The 17,627-nt window shown below is 38.3% G+C and overlaps 1 protein-coding gene across 1 annotated transcript in view; it reads left to right on the top strand.

The window, feature by feature from the left end:
- ME1 (malic enzyme 1) overlaps positions 1-17,627 on the top strand; it is a 174,100-nt gene that overhangs the window by 31,708 nt on the left and 124,765 nt on the right. The window contains exon 2 of the mRNA XM_082755588.1: positions 16,588-16,721. Within this exon, the coding sequence (XP_082611714.1) occupies positions 16,588-16,721 (134 nt within the window). The remainder of the gene's footprint in view (positions 1-16,587; positions 16,722-17,627) is intronic.

Raw genomic sequence — 17,627 nt, 5'->3', positions numbered from 1 at the left:
ATCCTTTAGAGAAAAAGCTTAACACTTAGAAAAAGTGTTCAAATCTGGGTAAAAATAGTGCAAGTAATAAACCAAAGTATTTATTTGTGGCTTCAATTACACAGCTTACAGTAGATGAGCTACAAGTGCAATGCGTGTTTATACTCTGCTTTCCTTTTCCTCCTCAGCTAGGCTTCTAGCCATCCAGCAGCCTGTGAGCATCAAACTTCATTTAATAACAGCAAAGAAAGAGCTATACTATCACATAACCCCCAAAATGTAGTGTTGCATAACAACGTCCAGAAATGTAATACGCAGTAAAGGAAGCTTTTCTTTGGGTTTTCAGGAAGGGTAAGGCTAGAAATGATGGTTGCTCAACACCCACTCTGTCAAGATCCACTCCAGTCAAGACACACTGCGTCACAGGTTTCAGCGAGGACTTGGAATATAACAGAACAGAACACAATAGTTCAGTCAGAAGGACCTACACAGACCATCAAGTCCAACCGTGTGACCGCTTCAGGGCTAACCAAGAGTTACAGCGCGTTAATGAGGGCATTGTCCAAGTGCCTCTTGAGCACTGACAGGCCTGGGGCATCAACCATCCGTCTGAGAAGTCTGTTCCAGTGTTTGACCGCCCTCATGGTAACAAAATGTTTCCTAATGTCTGGTCCAAACCTCCCCTAGCACAGCTTTGTGCCGTTCCCTCATGTCCTGCCTCAGTCCCTAGGGAGTAGAGACCGGCACCTCCCTCTTCTTCCCCTGCTCAGGAGGTTGCAGAGAGCTGCGAGGTCGCCTCTCAGCCGCCTTTTCTCCAGTCTGGACAACCCAAGTGTCCTCAGCATGTGCCTTCCAGCCCTTGTACTAGTTTTGAGCCCTCCACTGGGTGCTTTCAAGAACCTTAGCATCCGTTTTTTATCTGGGAATCCAAAACTGCACACAATATTCAAGGTTAGGCCGCACCAACACTAAATATGGCAGAAGAATCATCTCTTTTGACTGGGTGGATGCACTGTGGTTAATGCACCCCATGATACAGTTTGTCCCGTGGCTGCCAGGGCACACTGCTGGCTCACACCAAGCCTGCTGCCGACCAGCTCCCCCAGGCCCCTTTCTGCAGGACTGCTCCAGCCACGCGGCTCCCAGTCTGTGCCGTGTCTGGCATTGCTCTGTCCCATGTGCAGTGCCTGGCATTTTCCTTTGCTGCTCTTCGTGCTGTTACTAATTGCCCAGTGCTCCACTCTATGTAAGATGCCTCTCATGCCTCTAGGGAGACTTTGGTGGAGACTCTTTTTTTTTTTTATGTGGCTTCTTTATTTGAGGGCCTCTTTGTATGTTTCCATCTTCAGGCAAATGAGTAATGAGAATATGCCATTTGAGACTTAGGAAATAATAAAGTAAGTTCAGTGCTGATTTGTGTTATGGAGATTAATAAACAACTAGAACACAACCGTCCTGGGTTGGTTTCTCCACGGTATTTTTTTTTTTTTTAATTTTGATTGCAATTGACTTGATTTTGGTGTTAGTGGTCTGACTCAAGTTACTGTGGACTGTTGAAATATTTCAAGAGTTGGACAGACGTTTTCATACTTAACTGGTTATGAAACTGATGAAAACTGATGATCTTTCATCATTCGTAGTCTGAGTAGATCTCATACTGTTGCCTAAAATATGTCTCAAATATGTCTTTTAAGCCTAAGGACCCAAGAGCCTGTTAGGAAAATTTCTTTAGATTTGTCACAGTCTTCGTTGCATATTTTTTTTTCTTTTTTGGAAACATTTTAGCTGTTAGCCCCTGAATGTTGTAGGTAGTTTATCTCAAACCCATTTCCATTTCTCTGTTACTGAGGGTGCTGCTCGATGCTGTGTAGATGTGGTGTTTACAGGTCTGCCAGCTTGCTGAGTTCACAGCAGTCTTGCACCAAGGGCAGTGCTGAATGCCAGCTCCAGATTAATCGGGTTTAAACAAGATATTTGTTCTCATTTTGTATGAGTGATGGATACGGCACAATAGTTCCCTCTGTGGCAGTTACATAGCTAGAAAAAGCTTTTAATGGGGCTGGATAATTAGACACAAGAAAATGTGAAAGGTGGGAACAGAGTGGCAACATTTCCTTCAAGTTCAATCAAGTACACTCGTGTTTAATGTTTAATGCTGGGATGTGTTTTTCAGAGTCAGTGCAGGAGAAGTTTTGCCTAACATCATTTGTGTTTTGTTTTGCTCTTTTGTTTTCATGATTTTTGGACAAGGATTTCTGTGAGTGGCACAGATAGACAAAAGGGCGAGTAAATCCATGGTTTGCTTTGAAAAAGGTAGCAACTTGGAAAGAATCAGGCCTACTGGGAGGGGATTCTTGGCATTTTTTCACCTTCACAGATTTTCTATCAGGTAGAAGTCTTGTGTGTCTGATAGCAAATTCAGATGTTTTTATATTGGCTGGTTTCCTTAACTACCATTCAGATTTTATTTCCATAATGTTCACTTTTTCTTTAATCTTGTATTTGCTTTTGATGAGTCTAGCTTTTCTGGAGTCCAGTCAAATGTAAATAAAAGTTATATACCACATTTTGTCAAAGTTTTTCCATGACATTTTTCAATCTGATCTTTTCTCTGTATCTATCCTGCACTAAGCAGATACAGCTGATATGCAGGTTGTATTCTGGCAAAAGCAGAGCTGTATGTATCCACTGGGTATATCTGTTTTAAATTGAATTATTCTATCATCTGTAAAATCTTCCTTTGATCAGTTAAATTTTTCCATATTCTGTTGCATAACTTTGCTTTCTCTGTATAGTGAATTAAATGATAGTGTGAGTTCTGATTTTGTTATCTAAAGTTAAGATCCTGGACTCAGTGCATCCTATTTGTCCCATTGACTTTGCATTTTAAGAGTTTGCCTTCTTAGTCAATCTAGTCCTTGATATTTTTTTCCTCCTGTGTTAAGTGATAGAAACAAATACAATCAGTGTTTGGTCTCTGTAGCAAAGTTCAGATAAGCTTATCATATTTTATATAAATATTGACTTTATGACAAAGTTATATGCACTCTTTTATCCCTGAACTGCTGTTGCCTGATGCTGACATAATCTTTGCCTGTGGTGCTAGTAATGACAATGGCTACTGGTGGCTACACTGAGCATTTAAGAACTCAAAATGAGAAAACAGACCCTGTCATGGAACAGGTGCTTCACAGCTACATACTTAACAAAACTGAAAGACAATATACGTGAGGAAAAGAAAACTATTGACTATGTGTATGTTTGTTCACTAATTTTTGGTATTACTGAGAATGAAGTATGGAAATGTGCTCCCAACTGCTTCAAGAAATTATTAAAATAGAGAGGTTTTGAATACATTTATATTGGCTATATGTATATAATAAGAAGAAAGGCTTGCTTCCAAACAAGACTGTTTCATTAGTGAATGCTTTGATATATGCATGCTAAGAATCCTGTGAGGCCCATTATGTTACACCGTTTCAGAGGTATTAGGGGTGGGTCCATTACCTGAATTTTTTTTCTTAATATTTGAATTCTTGACTACAATGGCCATGTGCTTTTATACTTTTACTATATTCTACTTAGTAAAGGAAAAAGAGTGGTACGATAGTACTCAAAATTTAATGAAACTTCCAAGGATTCAGTATTTGGCAAAGGCTTACAGCAAAGTTTAGGTTTCTTTTTGCATTAAGCTTGATAAAAACATTCACAATTAATATCTGCATAGATTTCTTTTCTACATTCTTGAACAACCATCTGACATAGCCTGGAAAATAGGAGTCGAGGCCATGGAAATGAAATGATAATTCAGGTAATATAAGTCTGTCTAGCATAGTTTATCAGATAATAAAGTATAATGACAGAGCAATATAATATTTCACTGTATTTTTTATTAATTCTGTATAAGCCAATTAAGATGTCTAAAATTTCTACTTACTAATGAAGAAAGCAGTGCAATTTACTGTTAGGAGTTATTGGTTATGTGATACTACATTTAAGAAGAGAGAAACTAATGACTTCTAGTGCTGATCCAAAAATAACTGGGTAGGTTCTGCAGGTTGCAGGGCCTGGCTGCTTGCTTGGACTTGGGATGTCAGTGTGGTAGAAGGCAGCTGTTAGCAGAGTGATTTACTACTGCTGTTGCGTACTATATAATCTCTTGCAGTTTTTTTCCAAGATTATTCAGTGTATCATGATATGCTTGTCTTTCATTTCTGTATGCATATAATTAGAAGTTTTGTTTCTGTCTTCACAGTTACAATACAGACCTTATTCATCTTGGGGAGGCCTGAGAATGAGGGCAAAAATGTTGCTTTTCAGTGCAACAAATTCTGTCAACACTGAACAGGAAAACAAAATACTGGTGATTATCGTTTCAAGGCAAGATCTGCAATCCTGCATATGCAGTTTTCTACTTTCTTTGAGTAGAAACTGAAATGTCCTTGATAGATAGCCCTGTCAACTTTCCAGTACTGATAAATACACAGTGTCAGTAAGGGCAGTGCTGATGTCCATAGCTGGTTCCTTTGAAGATGAGGATACTTTGGTTACTTAAGAGCTATTCCCTCTTGCTCCTAGTCTACAAGGCTGCACTGCTCACTTTTACTTTGCTTGCATTTTTATGGTAACTGATCTTCTGCTGAAATTTACGCAACAAATCAGTTGTACATAAACTTTATTAGTTTATGGTATTTGATGTTAACTGTCCATATGTATGGCACCAGTGCCACCTATTTCTGATAATAAGTTGCACAGCCTGGATGTGTCTTGGAAACATCTTTCAAATGAGGGAAGTTTCAACAGGAAAAAGTCTTCATTGTACCCTGTTTGGTCCAATTCAATACTGACAGTAGTAAAACAATTTATCTGGGCTATATAGAAAACAAATCTTCCTTTAAGAGGCTAGATAACAGTTTGAAAGACATGCTAGCTTCTTTTAAACTTAGCTCATTAGGAAACAGGTACAGAGTCAAAATGGGCAGTATCCCACAAAAGGGGTGTATTAGTTGTTAATCTGGTACTGATCATATATCTTAACATTGGTGTTGTCCTGCCTGATTCAGCCTTATTCTAGATAACCTGTGTTCCCCAGTTCATTCCAATCCCGTTGAGGAGCTGCAAGGGGAAGGAGTGCTACTTGCCTCACCTCTCTGCTCAGGCACTGGGAAGCAGGAAGGTCTGGAGAGCTGTTGCCAGACAGAAGTCTTCCCTTTTAAGCTAATGCTGAAGAAATTAATTACACATTAGTCCTAGTCACAGGAGAAAATACCAAGTTCAACTGTACAGCTTTTTTGTAGTAGTTACGACAGTTTTGTTGAAGCAAGCTCATTTAACTGCATTACTTTGACACAAATTGAAACACTGAGAAATCAAGTAAGGAAAATAAATATATAGACATTATCATCTCATTAAAAAGACCTTTCTGTCAATGGTTTATAGTGGCTACTTCTGAGTAATTCTTCTATTTCAACATGGAAGTCTAAATTCAGGTTTGGCCAAGAGATATAAAGCAGATGCAGAGGGGATATTTGCATGTGCCATATGCCACCATGCTCTTGCAAAATGTCAAGGCACATTAAAGAAAGATATTAACTTGGCTTAAAGGCTGGCACACTTTCTTCAAAATAAAATGAGTTTTCAGTAAGGAGGGAATGATTTTTACTTAAAAGCAAATATTACAAGTAGAATAGTGATTTTTTTGGCAAAAAAAAGGACAAATTAACTACCTGCTGGATTAAGGCTGTGCTTGTAAAGCAGGTGCCCTCAAATAGTAAGTTTGGTTTCAATGTACTGCTGGATTCTGAGAACAAGTGCCAAGATTGGATGAAGCAAGCTCCCCAGACAAAGGGCCCGGGTAGTATTTGCTATTTTCATTAATTTATCTATTTCCAGCTCTTAGACTGGGCAGATAAAATGAAAAATAAGTTGTGATCTGCAGAATGGAAAAATGACTGATATGCATGCAATGTACACTTTGACTGCATCTGACCAAAAAGACTTACAGGTGATAGACCGTGGTAATAGAAATCCTAGGTTACCTATGGCGCTGGAAAGTATTTAGTCTGAAATAGTTATTTATATTTCTTTTAGTCCAAAAAAGAGAGACGGGTACCTCCTAGAGGTCAATTCAGTCTTTCTCCATGGTCTATTTATGGTGCCCAAAGGATTAGAGTAGAGACAGTGTGCTGCACATTAGTCATCTAAGAATCTACACTGGTTAGGTTCAGCACATTTGGTTCCCTCAGTTTTGGGTCAAATCTCTTTAGGTCTTCATGCTGTCGGGTCTTTGGTCTTCCTCACTTCTTGCTTCTTTTTGAGTTGCCATAATGAGGAAGATGCTTACAAAGCGTAATTTTGAATTGCCAGCTAACCCAACATCAGGTTTGTGCCTCCTCTGCATTTGTTTCTTCCTGCTTTCTTCCTTTTGCATCACATTATTTTAGACTGTTCCTCTAGATTTCAATTTTACTGTTGTGGTAACTCTGTACTATAATTAAAATATTTATTCGCATTAATTGTTGTTTATGCTGCTGAAGAGAAACTTGTTACTTAGCCCTGTGAGAAGCACAGAATACAGTAGTTGGTAATCTGTTTAGTCTCTGAAAGGCAACAATAAAGTCTGCTAAGCATATCAGTTTTATCAAATCCCCTCAGGATTTCAGGGCTTACTAACCTGTATTTGGATAAGTGGATATTTTAAACAGATGGAATTGTTGGCAGTCACTGAAATTCCTCATCTACCTACCTGGAAATCTGACTGCCTCTCAAATAATATCTGATTTTGCACTTGTAAATATTCCATACTGGGGACTGCACACTTGGAGATTGTCCTTTATTAGTAAAAATTAGTACATTTAAAGACCTTTATTTGGCATTGCATTTGAAGTCATTCTGGTTAGTAATACATGTCACATGTCTGCTGATGTTATCTAAAGTCCCTTCATAAATAAAGATACCTTGTTAGTTATTCCACTGATAACATTGCAGGCATCCTTGATTACAATTATACTAGTACTGGCTTACAGCATCTACTGTACAAGGGAATTAATTTTTAAGTAGAATGAGAATTTCAGATAAGGTCTGGTAAAAATTAGTATCATCTTTATTTAGAAAACACTATCATGCATTAAATTTTAATTCTATAGCTATAGATTATCTAAATTTACAACTATACAGTGATGCATCTGTAGAATATAGACAATATTGACAAAAGTAGTAATTAAGAAGATTCATTTATACCAAGGGGATCAGAGCTCTGAAGTTGCCTACAACCAGTGTTTATAATCTATAGTGTAGGCAAACTGTGTTGAAAATTATCATCTGTGGTAAGAACACGCTCAACAAGTTTTCAGGTGGTATTACAAGGCCTTGCTTTCTTTTTTTCCAGAATGGTTCCAATATGCAGAGCTTTTTTTAACAAGGCATTGATCCGTCTTTGAGGGTAGATATATCCGAGTGAGTTTTAAACTAACAAAAGTGGCTCAGAAATAGACAAGGACAAAAAAAAATAAAAAAAGTTGTTTGTGCTGAAATGTAATTACTCTGTAGCAATGTGCTAAACTGCAGCATTGGCATTCTGACATTAAAAGTAAGAGAGTAGGTATATCTGCAGGTCTTACTCTAACACAACTGTCCCTTAACATTTAATTATCTCAGCTGCAGGTGCTGGAGGAATGCTGTGCAGGTCTGTGGGTTTGGGAGGTGGGGAGCTGGGGGTTTCTGTTCCCTTGTCTGGTACCTTTTGTAAGTGAGCTTTTGGCTTTAAAATTATGTGAAATCTGCTTTTAGGGCACCCAGCTCTGATTGAAAGCATACAAATCCAGCCCTAGCAAATTTTGTTTCTTTGAGTTTAAAAGTTCCTATAATAAAACGAAGGATTTAGAGTAAGGTGATTTTAGTGCAACACATGGACCGAGGAGTCAACAGGGTATTTGGGGCTTGGTGTAGTGGCCCACATGCAGGCAACTAGTTCCACTTGAGATATGCAGGAGTGTTATTCCTGGTGTTGTGTCTGGCTTTTTCCTGTTGCTGTACAAGTCTCCCAGTCTCCTATGCAGTTGATTTATAGCTGATATCATTGCCATAATGAGTTATCCTGTGTTGATTTCTCCAATATGTCATAGCCTCTCAGATTCTAGGGTGAGCTGGATCATTCTTTAACCAGTACTATATATCCTATTCAAATAATAATTCAACTGCATGAAGTTCAACAAGGCCAAGTGCCGGGTCCTGCACCTGGGGCGCAATAACCCTAAGCAAAGCTACAGGCTGGGAGATGAGTGGTTGGAGAGCTGCCAGGCAGAGAAGGACCTGGGAGTGATGGTGGATAGTCAGCTGAATATGAGCCAGCAGTGTGCTCAGGTGGCCAAGAAGGCCAACGGCATCCTGGCTTGTATCAGGAACAGTGTGACCAGCAGGGCAAGGGAGGTGATCGTCCCCCTGTACTCAGCTCTGGTGAGGCCGCACCTCGAGTACTGTGTTCAGTTTTGGGCCCCTCACTACAAGAAGGACATGGAGGTGCTTGAGCGGGTGCAGAGAAGGGCGACGAAGCTGGTGAGGGGCCTGGAGAACAAGTCCTACGAGGAGCGGCTGAGGGAGCTGGGCTTGTTCAGCCTGGAGAAGAGGAGGCTCAGGGGCGACCTTATCGCTCTCTATAGGTACCTCAAGGGAGGCTGTAGCGAGGTGGGGGTTGGTCTGTTCTTCCACGTGCCTGGTGACAGGACGAGGGGGAATGGGCTTAAGTTGAGCCAGGGGAGTTTTAGGTTAGGTGTTAGGAAGAACTTCTTTACTGAAAGGGTTGTTAGACATTGGAACAGGCTGCCCAGGGAAGTGGTGGAGTCACCATCCCTGGAAGTCTTCAAAAGACGTTTAGATGTAGAGCTTAGGGATATGGTTTAGTGGGGACTGTTAGCGTTAGGTCAGAGGTTGGACTCGATGATCTTGAGGTCTCTTCCAACCTAGAAATTCTGTGATTCTGTGATTCTGTGATAATGAGGGGATAGGTACCTAGCTTGCATATGAACATCTAAATTTGGTGTCTAACTCAGTCCCATCCTGTATTATACCACAGCAGGCTACGTATGTTTTTATACCGTATTAACCTGATGACTTGTTTTGCTGTTCAGCTTATTATTGTCTGCCGTTTGTGTAATGCAGCCATCGCAAACTTAAGGTGAGGAGAGATTATGCAATGCAAAAAGATGTTACTGCGTATGTATGTGTGTAATAAAACAAGTACACACAAACTTTCTTAAAATAGTTCTGCTTCCTTACTTTCAGATAATTGTTTACAACAGACTGAAGGAAGATTGCCAGAGTAAGAATGCCATGATGTGTCATTTCTAATGTGTTGGGCTGAATCATGCTCAGATGCAATCACCATTATCAGCTCCCTGCCAAGCTGCCCACACATTCCCATGATGAGTTTGCCAAGAGTCTGATCTTCTTCTGGCCATCTGCACTTGTTTTGAGTCATAAGTCCCTGGGTGTGTTTATTAGCTACTGTATTTTTTGCATGCTTTGAAAGCTGTTGGAAGCTGTTTGTGACTTTTGTTTCAGTTTCCCGTGGTGACTTGATTTTTTAAATTTGCTTTTGAAAATCCTGGGGACATAGAATTGGAATGTGAATGTACTTCAGGTTTCCCAGCTTTCCTTAAATCCTTAACAATTAAGAAACTGACAATGCCCTGGTGGGGATCTGTGCATAGTTTTGGGAGAAGATAGCTGCATTTTTCTGAAAGATAGCAGTTGTATCTTGTTAGTGTCTTTCCTACCTGCAGTTTAATACTAGCTTAGATATTGGTGCATTACAAATGCTTACAGACCTTTGTTTCTGAAAATTCATCAAGCTTTTTTCTGTCTGGGTTATCTGAGGGCCATGACCCAGAGTTTCTATTTTCATGGTCAGCATTCATGTCTGAGCTCCATGCTGCACATCTTCAAGCTATGGTAAGTTTCTGCTGGTGAGCAGATCCTTTCCTCTTAGCAGCTTGCCTTCATTAGAACCATCTCAAAGGATTATTTTTATTCACTAAGAATTTAGTAATTCTGAATTTCCTTTATCAAAATTGGATACTGCTATTGAAGCCCTTCTTTTGCATGTATTTTTAACAACAATTCCAAAAAGAAATGTAGATCTCAAAGTGAATGTAAATGGATATTTAGCAAGGGCATTTTTATTTTTTTTTTTTCCTGGAGGTCTAAAAGAAGATCCCAGATGACAGAAAACATGCTTGAATTTGCAGCATTAGAAAGACTTTTCCCTTTCTTTAGCTACAAGGACACTTCACAACCAGTTTGGCCTCAACCTCTGTTTGGAGGAGTTGACTCAGGTATCTGCAGTAGTTGCCTGTGCTTGTAACGTTTTCTGGCAATCATGATAAGAATGGTGATTGAAGCTAGCAGGAACATCTTCAGCCATATGTGATGATCAGACCCAACTGCCTTGCCACGAACCACATTTGTTTTTAGCAGAATAAGTTTATTACTCTGCATACCCAGAGTAATTATTCTGCTTCTTGGAGTGTTGTGCCTTTAAACAGGTGTTAGACATGAAGGATTTAGAGTATTTATCTTTTTTTCTCTAAGTGCAAAGTAGAGGGGGAAAGCATGTAAAATTGCATTTTTATCTGCTCGTAGGGTATTTTTTTTAATGCAAATAATATGAAATATCTCAAAGGGATTTGCAGATCGTTATACTCTTAAATGTAGCTTTAAACGCTTGAAAATTCACGTGTGCCATATTTTTATGAATATTTTAATAATCCTTTCTTTGAACATATACAATTTTTCAGAATGTTTTTTTTTTTTTTTTTTTTTTTTTTTTTTTTTTTAATGCTCTCATTTTAAAGTGGCTTATAATATTTTATGTGCCCATGAAAGTTCTCATGTAGCCCATACCTAGCAGGACTATACGTACGTTTTGCTGCTTTCTCAGCCTAAGAAGTCTTCCTTAAAATAGAGCAAAATAAAATTGCTTTATTTGCTTTGACTTGGATTCCTCCCTAACAGCACTAGAGTAGTACAAGGAGCCAAAGTTATGAAAGGCAAAAGCCTGAAGAGCAAAAAGGTTTCCTTGCAAGCAGTTATACGTACCAAAGATCACATTTTCCTAAGGACTGCATCGCATTCTGTTGAACTTCTCCTGGAGGCAAGCTTGTGTATAAAATGGTGTGAGCAGTGTGGGATGGTGGGGGACTGGCAACCAATAGAGCATACCTGGGAAATCTTGACGCAAAAACACTCTTCTCAAAAACGTTCTCTCTCTCTCTCTCTTTTTTTTTTTTTTTTTTTTTTTTTTTTTTTTTTTTCTAGAGAATATGGAATTACAGGGTTCTGTAAGCCTATTTGTTCAAAGAAGTGATTCAGATCTTTTCGCAGACTTGTATTTCACGCAGCTGTGGGCTTTCTCTGTGCTTTCTCTGCCAGAGCGCTTGTGCTCTGCTCAGTTACCAGCTCTCCAGCGGGAGGCTGCAAGAGGTGGCTTGGAGCCAGCTCTTGTCCTCAAGCCACAGCCACACAGCTACAGATGTTGTGCATATCCGTGTCCCTCAGATTTGGGTGGTTCTTTCCAGATATTGTTGAAATCAGTTCACTCTTATGGTTTAGATGTACAGAATGAGCTTTTAATGGAGTGGTTTTTTACTTTTTGGTGAGCTCTGAGACAATGATGAACCTCATTGTCTGGTGTCAGCAAAATATTTTAGACACTGATATTTCTCTGGTAGTATTTTAGATCAGCAATCTAGGCTTTTTTCTTCTAGAACAGATGGTACTTCCAGATACACTTTCTTCCTATACCTTCTTGCCTTCTTCTTTTCTTCTTCCCCTCCTGCACAGATCCATTCTGCTCAAATATCCATGCTGGCACTTGAGTTTGGATGCTGGTGTTGCAGGTTGTTTTCTGAGACCCAGGGATGACTTGAAGTCTTACTGGGCTTGGTCTTCTCCTACCAGAAGCTGAGGAGAGTCACTGAATATGGAAATCTTGGATGTGAACATGGTTTTGTCTTCTAAGACAGCGTTCCCCTGTGTACTCGCATGCCAGGAACTGTGTGGCAACGTGCTGTGTGGCCTACAAAAGGAGAAAAGCTTTTTTTCTTTATGAGTACCGTTTCCTAAACGTGGACATTTTGGCCTATTAAAACAAAAGTGGGATAGGTCTTAAAAGAAATTGAATTAGGATCCCCACAGCGAACGTTGTGTGGAGATGGTTCTGGTTACCCTTTAGTGAAGCTGAATCTCATTAGCTCATAGACGGCATGCACACATAGCTTTGGTGCACTGTCTTTTTCTTAAGAGGTTTATATAATCTTTGCAATATAATTTGTATGGAGAGAGAATTTGTCTTGTTGCTGGCAATGAACTGGGACTGAGCTAGCTCTTGAAATATTCTGAATGTGCTCTCTGTCTTCTCAAGAATGTCTTGAGAGTTCAGTTGAAAGCCAGTGCAAAACGCTATCCAATATAAAATGGTGTTTTGCTGTTTGCCCCATTTTATGGCTTTCTAGAAGTGCAGTTGAACAAGAGGATTGACGTGTGTGTAATTGCACTAAAATAACCTTGTAATGGAGGGTTTCAGAGGGAAAGGAGAGAGGCTGGGCAGAGGACATCGTGTTCAAGAGATAGGTTAATAAACTAATAAAGATTAAATAACAAAAGAATACCGAACAATGTGTAGTAACATAAATCACTGCTGCAAGTACATAGCTTCACAACATTGCAAATGGAGAGATGAATTCAGAATTAAATGTATTTGCAGTGAGTGGAACTTCTTGAAAATGAGAGAAAGACTCAGAAAGCTTTCTCTACAGTTGAGAACAGGAGTAGGAAGTTGTGTTTAAGGAGCAGTAAGTTTTTTTAAAAAGCCCAGTTTTACCAAAAGGTTAGTGAGAAAGGCAGATAATTAGGTGGTTGAAGAACAACTTATGGTGTTACCAAAACCAGTACATATAAAGATGTGTATGAAACAAAACCCTTTATAAGACTTGAAAACTCTTACTTGGGAGACTTAAACTGCTTTTGATCACTATGTTATCTTTTGAAGGCATGAAGCAATTAATGCAAGCAGCACAGTTTTGTAAAGGTTAATGGTTAGAGATGGAATTTCTCGATCTTGTGTTGCTTTTAGATTGTCAAGCTGTCATTCTTCTTGGAAAAATTATTTGTAATACAGAGTGCAAAATAAAAATGTCCCTATCTTTAATTATAGTTGAGCTTTAGAAGATGGAAGTCTGCCCTATCCAGGTGTGTGGAAGATAGCTTGCTGGAAGCCGATGAAACATGTAAACCAAGCTGAACTTAGAGCACTCTCTGCTGGATGGCTGGAAAACAACACTTTAATCATTAAAAAACAATTCTGAGATAGAAAAGTGAATGAGAAAAGCTAGTGCAAGAAATCTAGTCATAAACCACAAAATTTGTGTAGTCTAGTTCTTCCTATTATAGGCAGATGAAATACTGCACATTTGTTGCATGAAATGGTTTTCTCATTAAATCATCATGCAGTGTGTTTCAATCAAAATTATTTTCATATGAGCATATATAGTATCTGAGAAAAAAGGAACTAATATTCCATCTTATGAATTTGAAAATTCATGTCTGTGCCAAAGAAAGGTATGTAAGTAAAGAGTTTTAAAACGATGTATAGCAGAGTAGGTGTAGATGGGTGTTGTGTTTTTGCAGTACTGCCCAAAATAAATTAACACTTACTGTAGGAGCTGTAGCAACATGTGGAAAATATGATATTTCAGGACAAAATATGTTTTTAAAAAGTGCACTTGGCAAGATGCAGTAACTTTTCTTGTGCCTGTATTAAAATAAGATACAGCAGGACCACAAATCCTATTGTAGTAATTAAAGTCCATATCAGATTCCTAACAGTGAAGGCAAACACAAGCTTTCTGAAATTTTCTTTCAGAAAACTTCTCTTTCAGAAATAGGGGAGAGGAGGGATGCAGAGAATAATTGGCTTGCTGCTTTTTTGTCAACAGTAATCCACTGAAACCATGCAGCTCTTTAAAGTCCAACCATTTGGAACTGACGCTGAAGTGTGTGTGTGCATGAGCACACATGCACAGCTTTTATGTCTTTATGGGGTTAAAGAAGTCTACTGGGGATAGAAGGATCAGCTTTGAAACTTTGAAACTCTTGAAGAGTGTTGACTCACTTCTTTGTTGGTCTTTAAAAATGCAGTAGCAGCTGAAGACACATACAGGACCATGGAAAATTCATGTAGGGTCAAGAAAAAACAAGGCTTGTGTACACTTTTGAAGCCTTTGAAATCCTGCATGCATGGAAAACCATATGAAAACTATCATTGGCCTTTATTAAACTTGGTTTCATTCCATTTCTGTGTGTGGAAGGAGCATGTTTAATAGATCCGGAATTGTTTGGTGTTTATCATTAATTTTTTCTTTCCTTTTTTTGAGGCCATTTCACTTAGGGGTAACAACTTGGTTAATGGCATTTTAGTGCAGACAGTATGGTAAGATTGTTCTAGTTTTTTCTTTTTCTTTTTTTTTTTTTTTCAAGCACCAATGACAATTGCTTAATCATAGAATCACTGAATATCCCGAGTTGGAAGGTACGTACAGGGATCCTTGAGTCCAACTCCTGCTTGTCAATGAAAATTAGTGTAAGAATTGTAGGGTAGTAGGTCTGTAAGTACTTCTGAAAATTATAGCGTCTGTCTAACCAAACTATCCAGTATCAACATATTGCGATGTATCACAAGCTGTTGTGCAACAGGTGGTGATGGCATTGTGTAAAGGGCTGTGAATTTGTTGTCTTGAAACAACATGGTGCAAAGGTACACTGAAAGACACCTTTCGCTGGAACAGGCTCCCCAGGGAAGTGGTCACTGCACCGAGCCTGTCTGAATTTAAGAAGAGATTGGACTGTGAACTTAGGCACATGGTCTGAACTTTTGGATAGACCTGTGCGGTGTCAAGAGTTGGACTTGATGATCCTTAAGGGTCCCTTCCAACTCAGGATATTCTATGATTCTATGATTCTATTTGTGCTCATCTTACCTGTTTTTTTTTCATCATTTGTTGACCTGGTTAATTCTAAGAATGAAATGAACAAGTAAATTTTAAAAGTATATTTATATAGGTAGATATGAAGGTATCATAGTATCGTTTATTTTCCACAGGAGAGTGAATGCAGTAACATTACATTGCCATTTTCCCCTCTTTTGTCCCAGGAACGAACCTAAGGTGTTTTCTCAAATATTTTTTTTCATAAGAAACTAAGTATGTATTGTGTAGAAGACGTGTAGAAGATTAGGCAACTGTCTAATGGCTTGTTTACTTTTATATGCATATACATGTATATCCTCTTGGCAGAGTAATAAATGCTGTCCAACTTCTTGTACATTAACTTTTGAATGCATTTAAGTTGCGTAAGAATATTACAGAGACTACATTATAGGCATTTTTGGTGCTAACCTAGAAGGGACTCAAAGTCACCTGCAGAACTGCTAGTCCTGGTTCAGTTATGCCAGCAGTGCAGGCACAACATTAAGGGAATTGGGCAACATGTTGGTGCAGACACACATAGTGTGAAACAATTGCATGGATTTGATAGGTCATGTATGGAAGAAAGTCCTCTCACATTCCTTTTTATCCCCTAAAACTATCAAAAACTTGATTTCATCCAACAGTCCTGACTGGCTGCGGTTACCATAGCAAAGTAAAACCTCAGCAGTTAGGATGCTTGGTACTGGTGTACTGCATTCATTATCATGTTTCTGCTATAAAGACATTCTGTTTCTTTCAGTAGCTTGAGTAATTTCTGAAGATGTTTTAGAAAAACAGACCTCATTAAAAAGCAGATTTTTGGCAGCTCTTTGGCAGTATACCAATCTGCAATCTGGATATAAGTGTTTAAGTGTTTTTATGACTGTCCTCTTAGTGTTGTAAATGTCTTTTCTGGTTGCTACGAAGAAATGCACTGAGTCTGTACCAAGATATTTCTTGCTGTAACTGAATGTGAATCTGAAAAACAAAACAGAATTGATTCAGAATTTACATTGAACTCACTATGGCCATGTTTCTGTTGACTGACTTCACTAGGTGCTGGATCAGCCTCTGACTAAAAACTGGTAGTGATGACTTTTACTGTACTACAACATTCTGTTATAAAAAAATCACACGAGCATCTGACATAACCCAGATCTTGAAAAAATTTCAGATATTAAGAGCTTAATGCTTATACTGAAATGAACATTATCCATGTTCTGTATTTAGAAGACAATCAAACAAAAGAGTGTTTGAGAACATTTATTCACCTTTCAAAGCCCATGGTCTGCAACCTCGCTACTTCAACCGTATCTTAATTACTTTGCAGGGAATAGTGTTGCGGTGTTGGGAGATCTTAACTAATTCTGTGCTGGGATGGAGATATTGCACCTTACAGGACTATTCTCTTGTCCTGAATTAAAACTTCCCCCAAAATAATTTCATGATGTTTAATTATGTTTAGTATTAAATAGTTAATTTTTTTCTGATGCTGACTTCACCTGTGTTACATTTTGCTGAGGAATTGAATAGTATATTATATAGATATATATCTTTCCTTATATATATATATATGTATTTATTGCAGGGAATGGCTTTTACCTTGGAGGAGAGGCAACAACTGAATATTCATGGACTATTGCCACCTTGCTTTCTCGGTCAAGATGTCCAGGTTTTCAGTATTCTTAAGAATTTTGAAAGACTGACATCCGACCTAGACAGGTAAAATCAAACCATGACTCCCTTTTTTAATTTCTTTGATGATAGATCAGTTGAATTTATTTTTTTAGAGCTGTAATTGGTGACAATTGAGAATCATTAAGTTAAATACATAATGCATAATACATACAGCTTGGTTCTTAGCTTTTCTAGAATGCTTTCTTCAAAAAATCAACTCCTCATTTTAAGTTTAATATTCTAGTGTTGTTTACATTAATTTATTATTTCTATAAACAAATGTCAGCCAAGGTCAACAGAAGGAAGTGAATTGACATAAAACTAAGAACTCAGTAATGTACTTATACGAATATAGATAGATAAACATTAAAATATATAAAATACATGAAACGTTACAGAATTATTGTGTAATACAGATTTTTAAAGTAAAAGGCTGGGGGAGACTTAATATTTATGAATACTTACATGGTTTTATTTCTAAGTACTATATAGGCTATAGAAGAAAGCAGTATTCCTCTTTTTTTTTTTTTTTTTTTTTTTTTTTTTTTTTTTTTTCTTTTTCCCCTGTGCCTTGGTTTTTCTCTGCTGTGGCTTGTCTTGCTATCTATACATAACAAATGGCTTTTAGATACCTGTCTGTTGGTGCCAAGGCTTTCTTATCATTTCAAGTTCCAATAACCTTTGTTTTTCACAGTCGGGATATTAGCACAGCCCTCTTTATAAGTGAAGAGTTCCTGGTTTTGGAAGCTCTCCCTTCTGTCCCCATCTCCTCTGTAACTCTGCCATGAAGAAGTCTCTTAATTCCAGGACAATACATTTAAGACTTTATGACTGTTTCAGCTGTTTGTTTCTGCTAGAATTGCTGTATTTTCTATTCACCTGTAACTTAAAAGGAGGGAGAAAAGCCTTTTGTGCCATTTCTGCATGTGTTTCTTAAGCTGCAAGGAACTT

The sequence above is a fragment of the Aythya marila genome (genome assembly GCF_965140915.1).
Source record: "Aythya marila genome assembly, chromosome: 3".
Taxonomy (NCBI): Eukaryota; Metazoa; Chordata; class Aves; order Anseriformes; family Anatidae; genus Aythya; species Aythya marila.
Note: the sequence above shows the minus strand (reverse complement) of the source record. Positions and strands in the feature narration are given on the sequence as shown.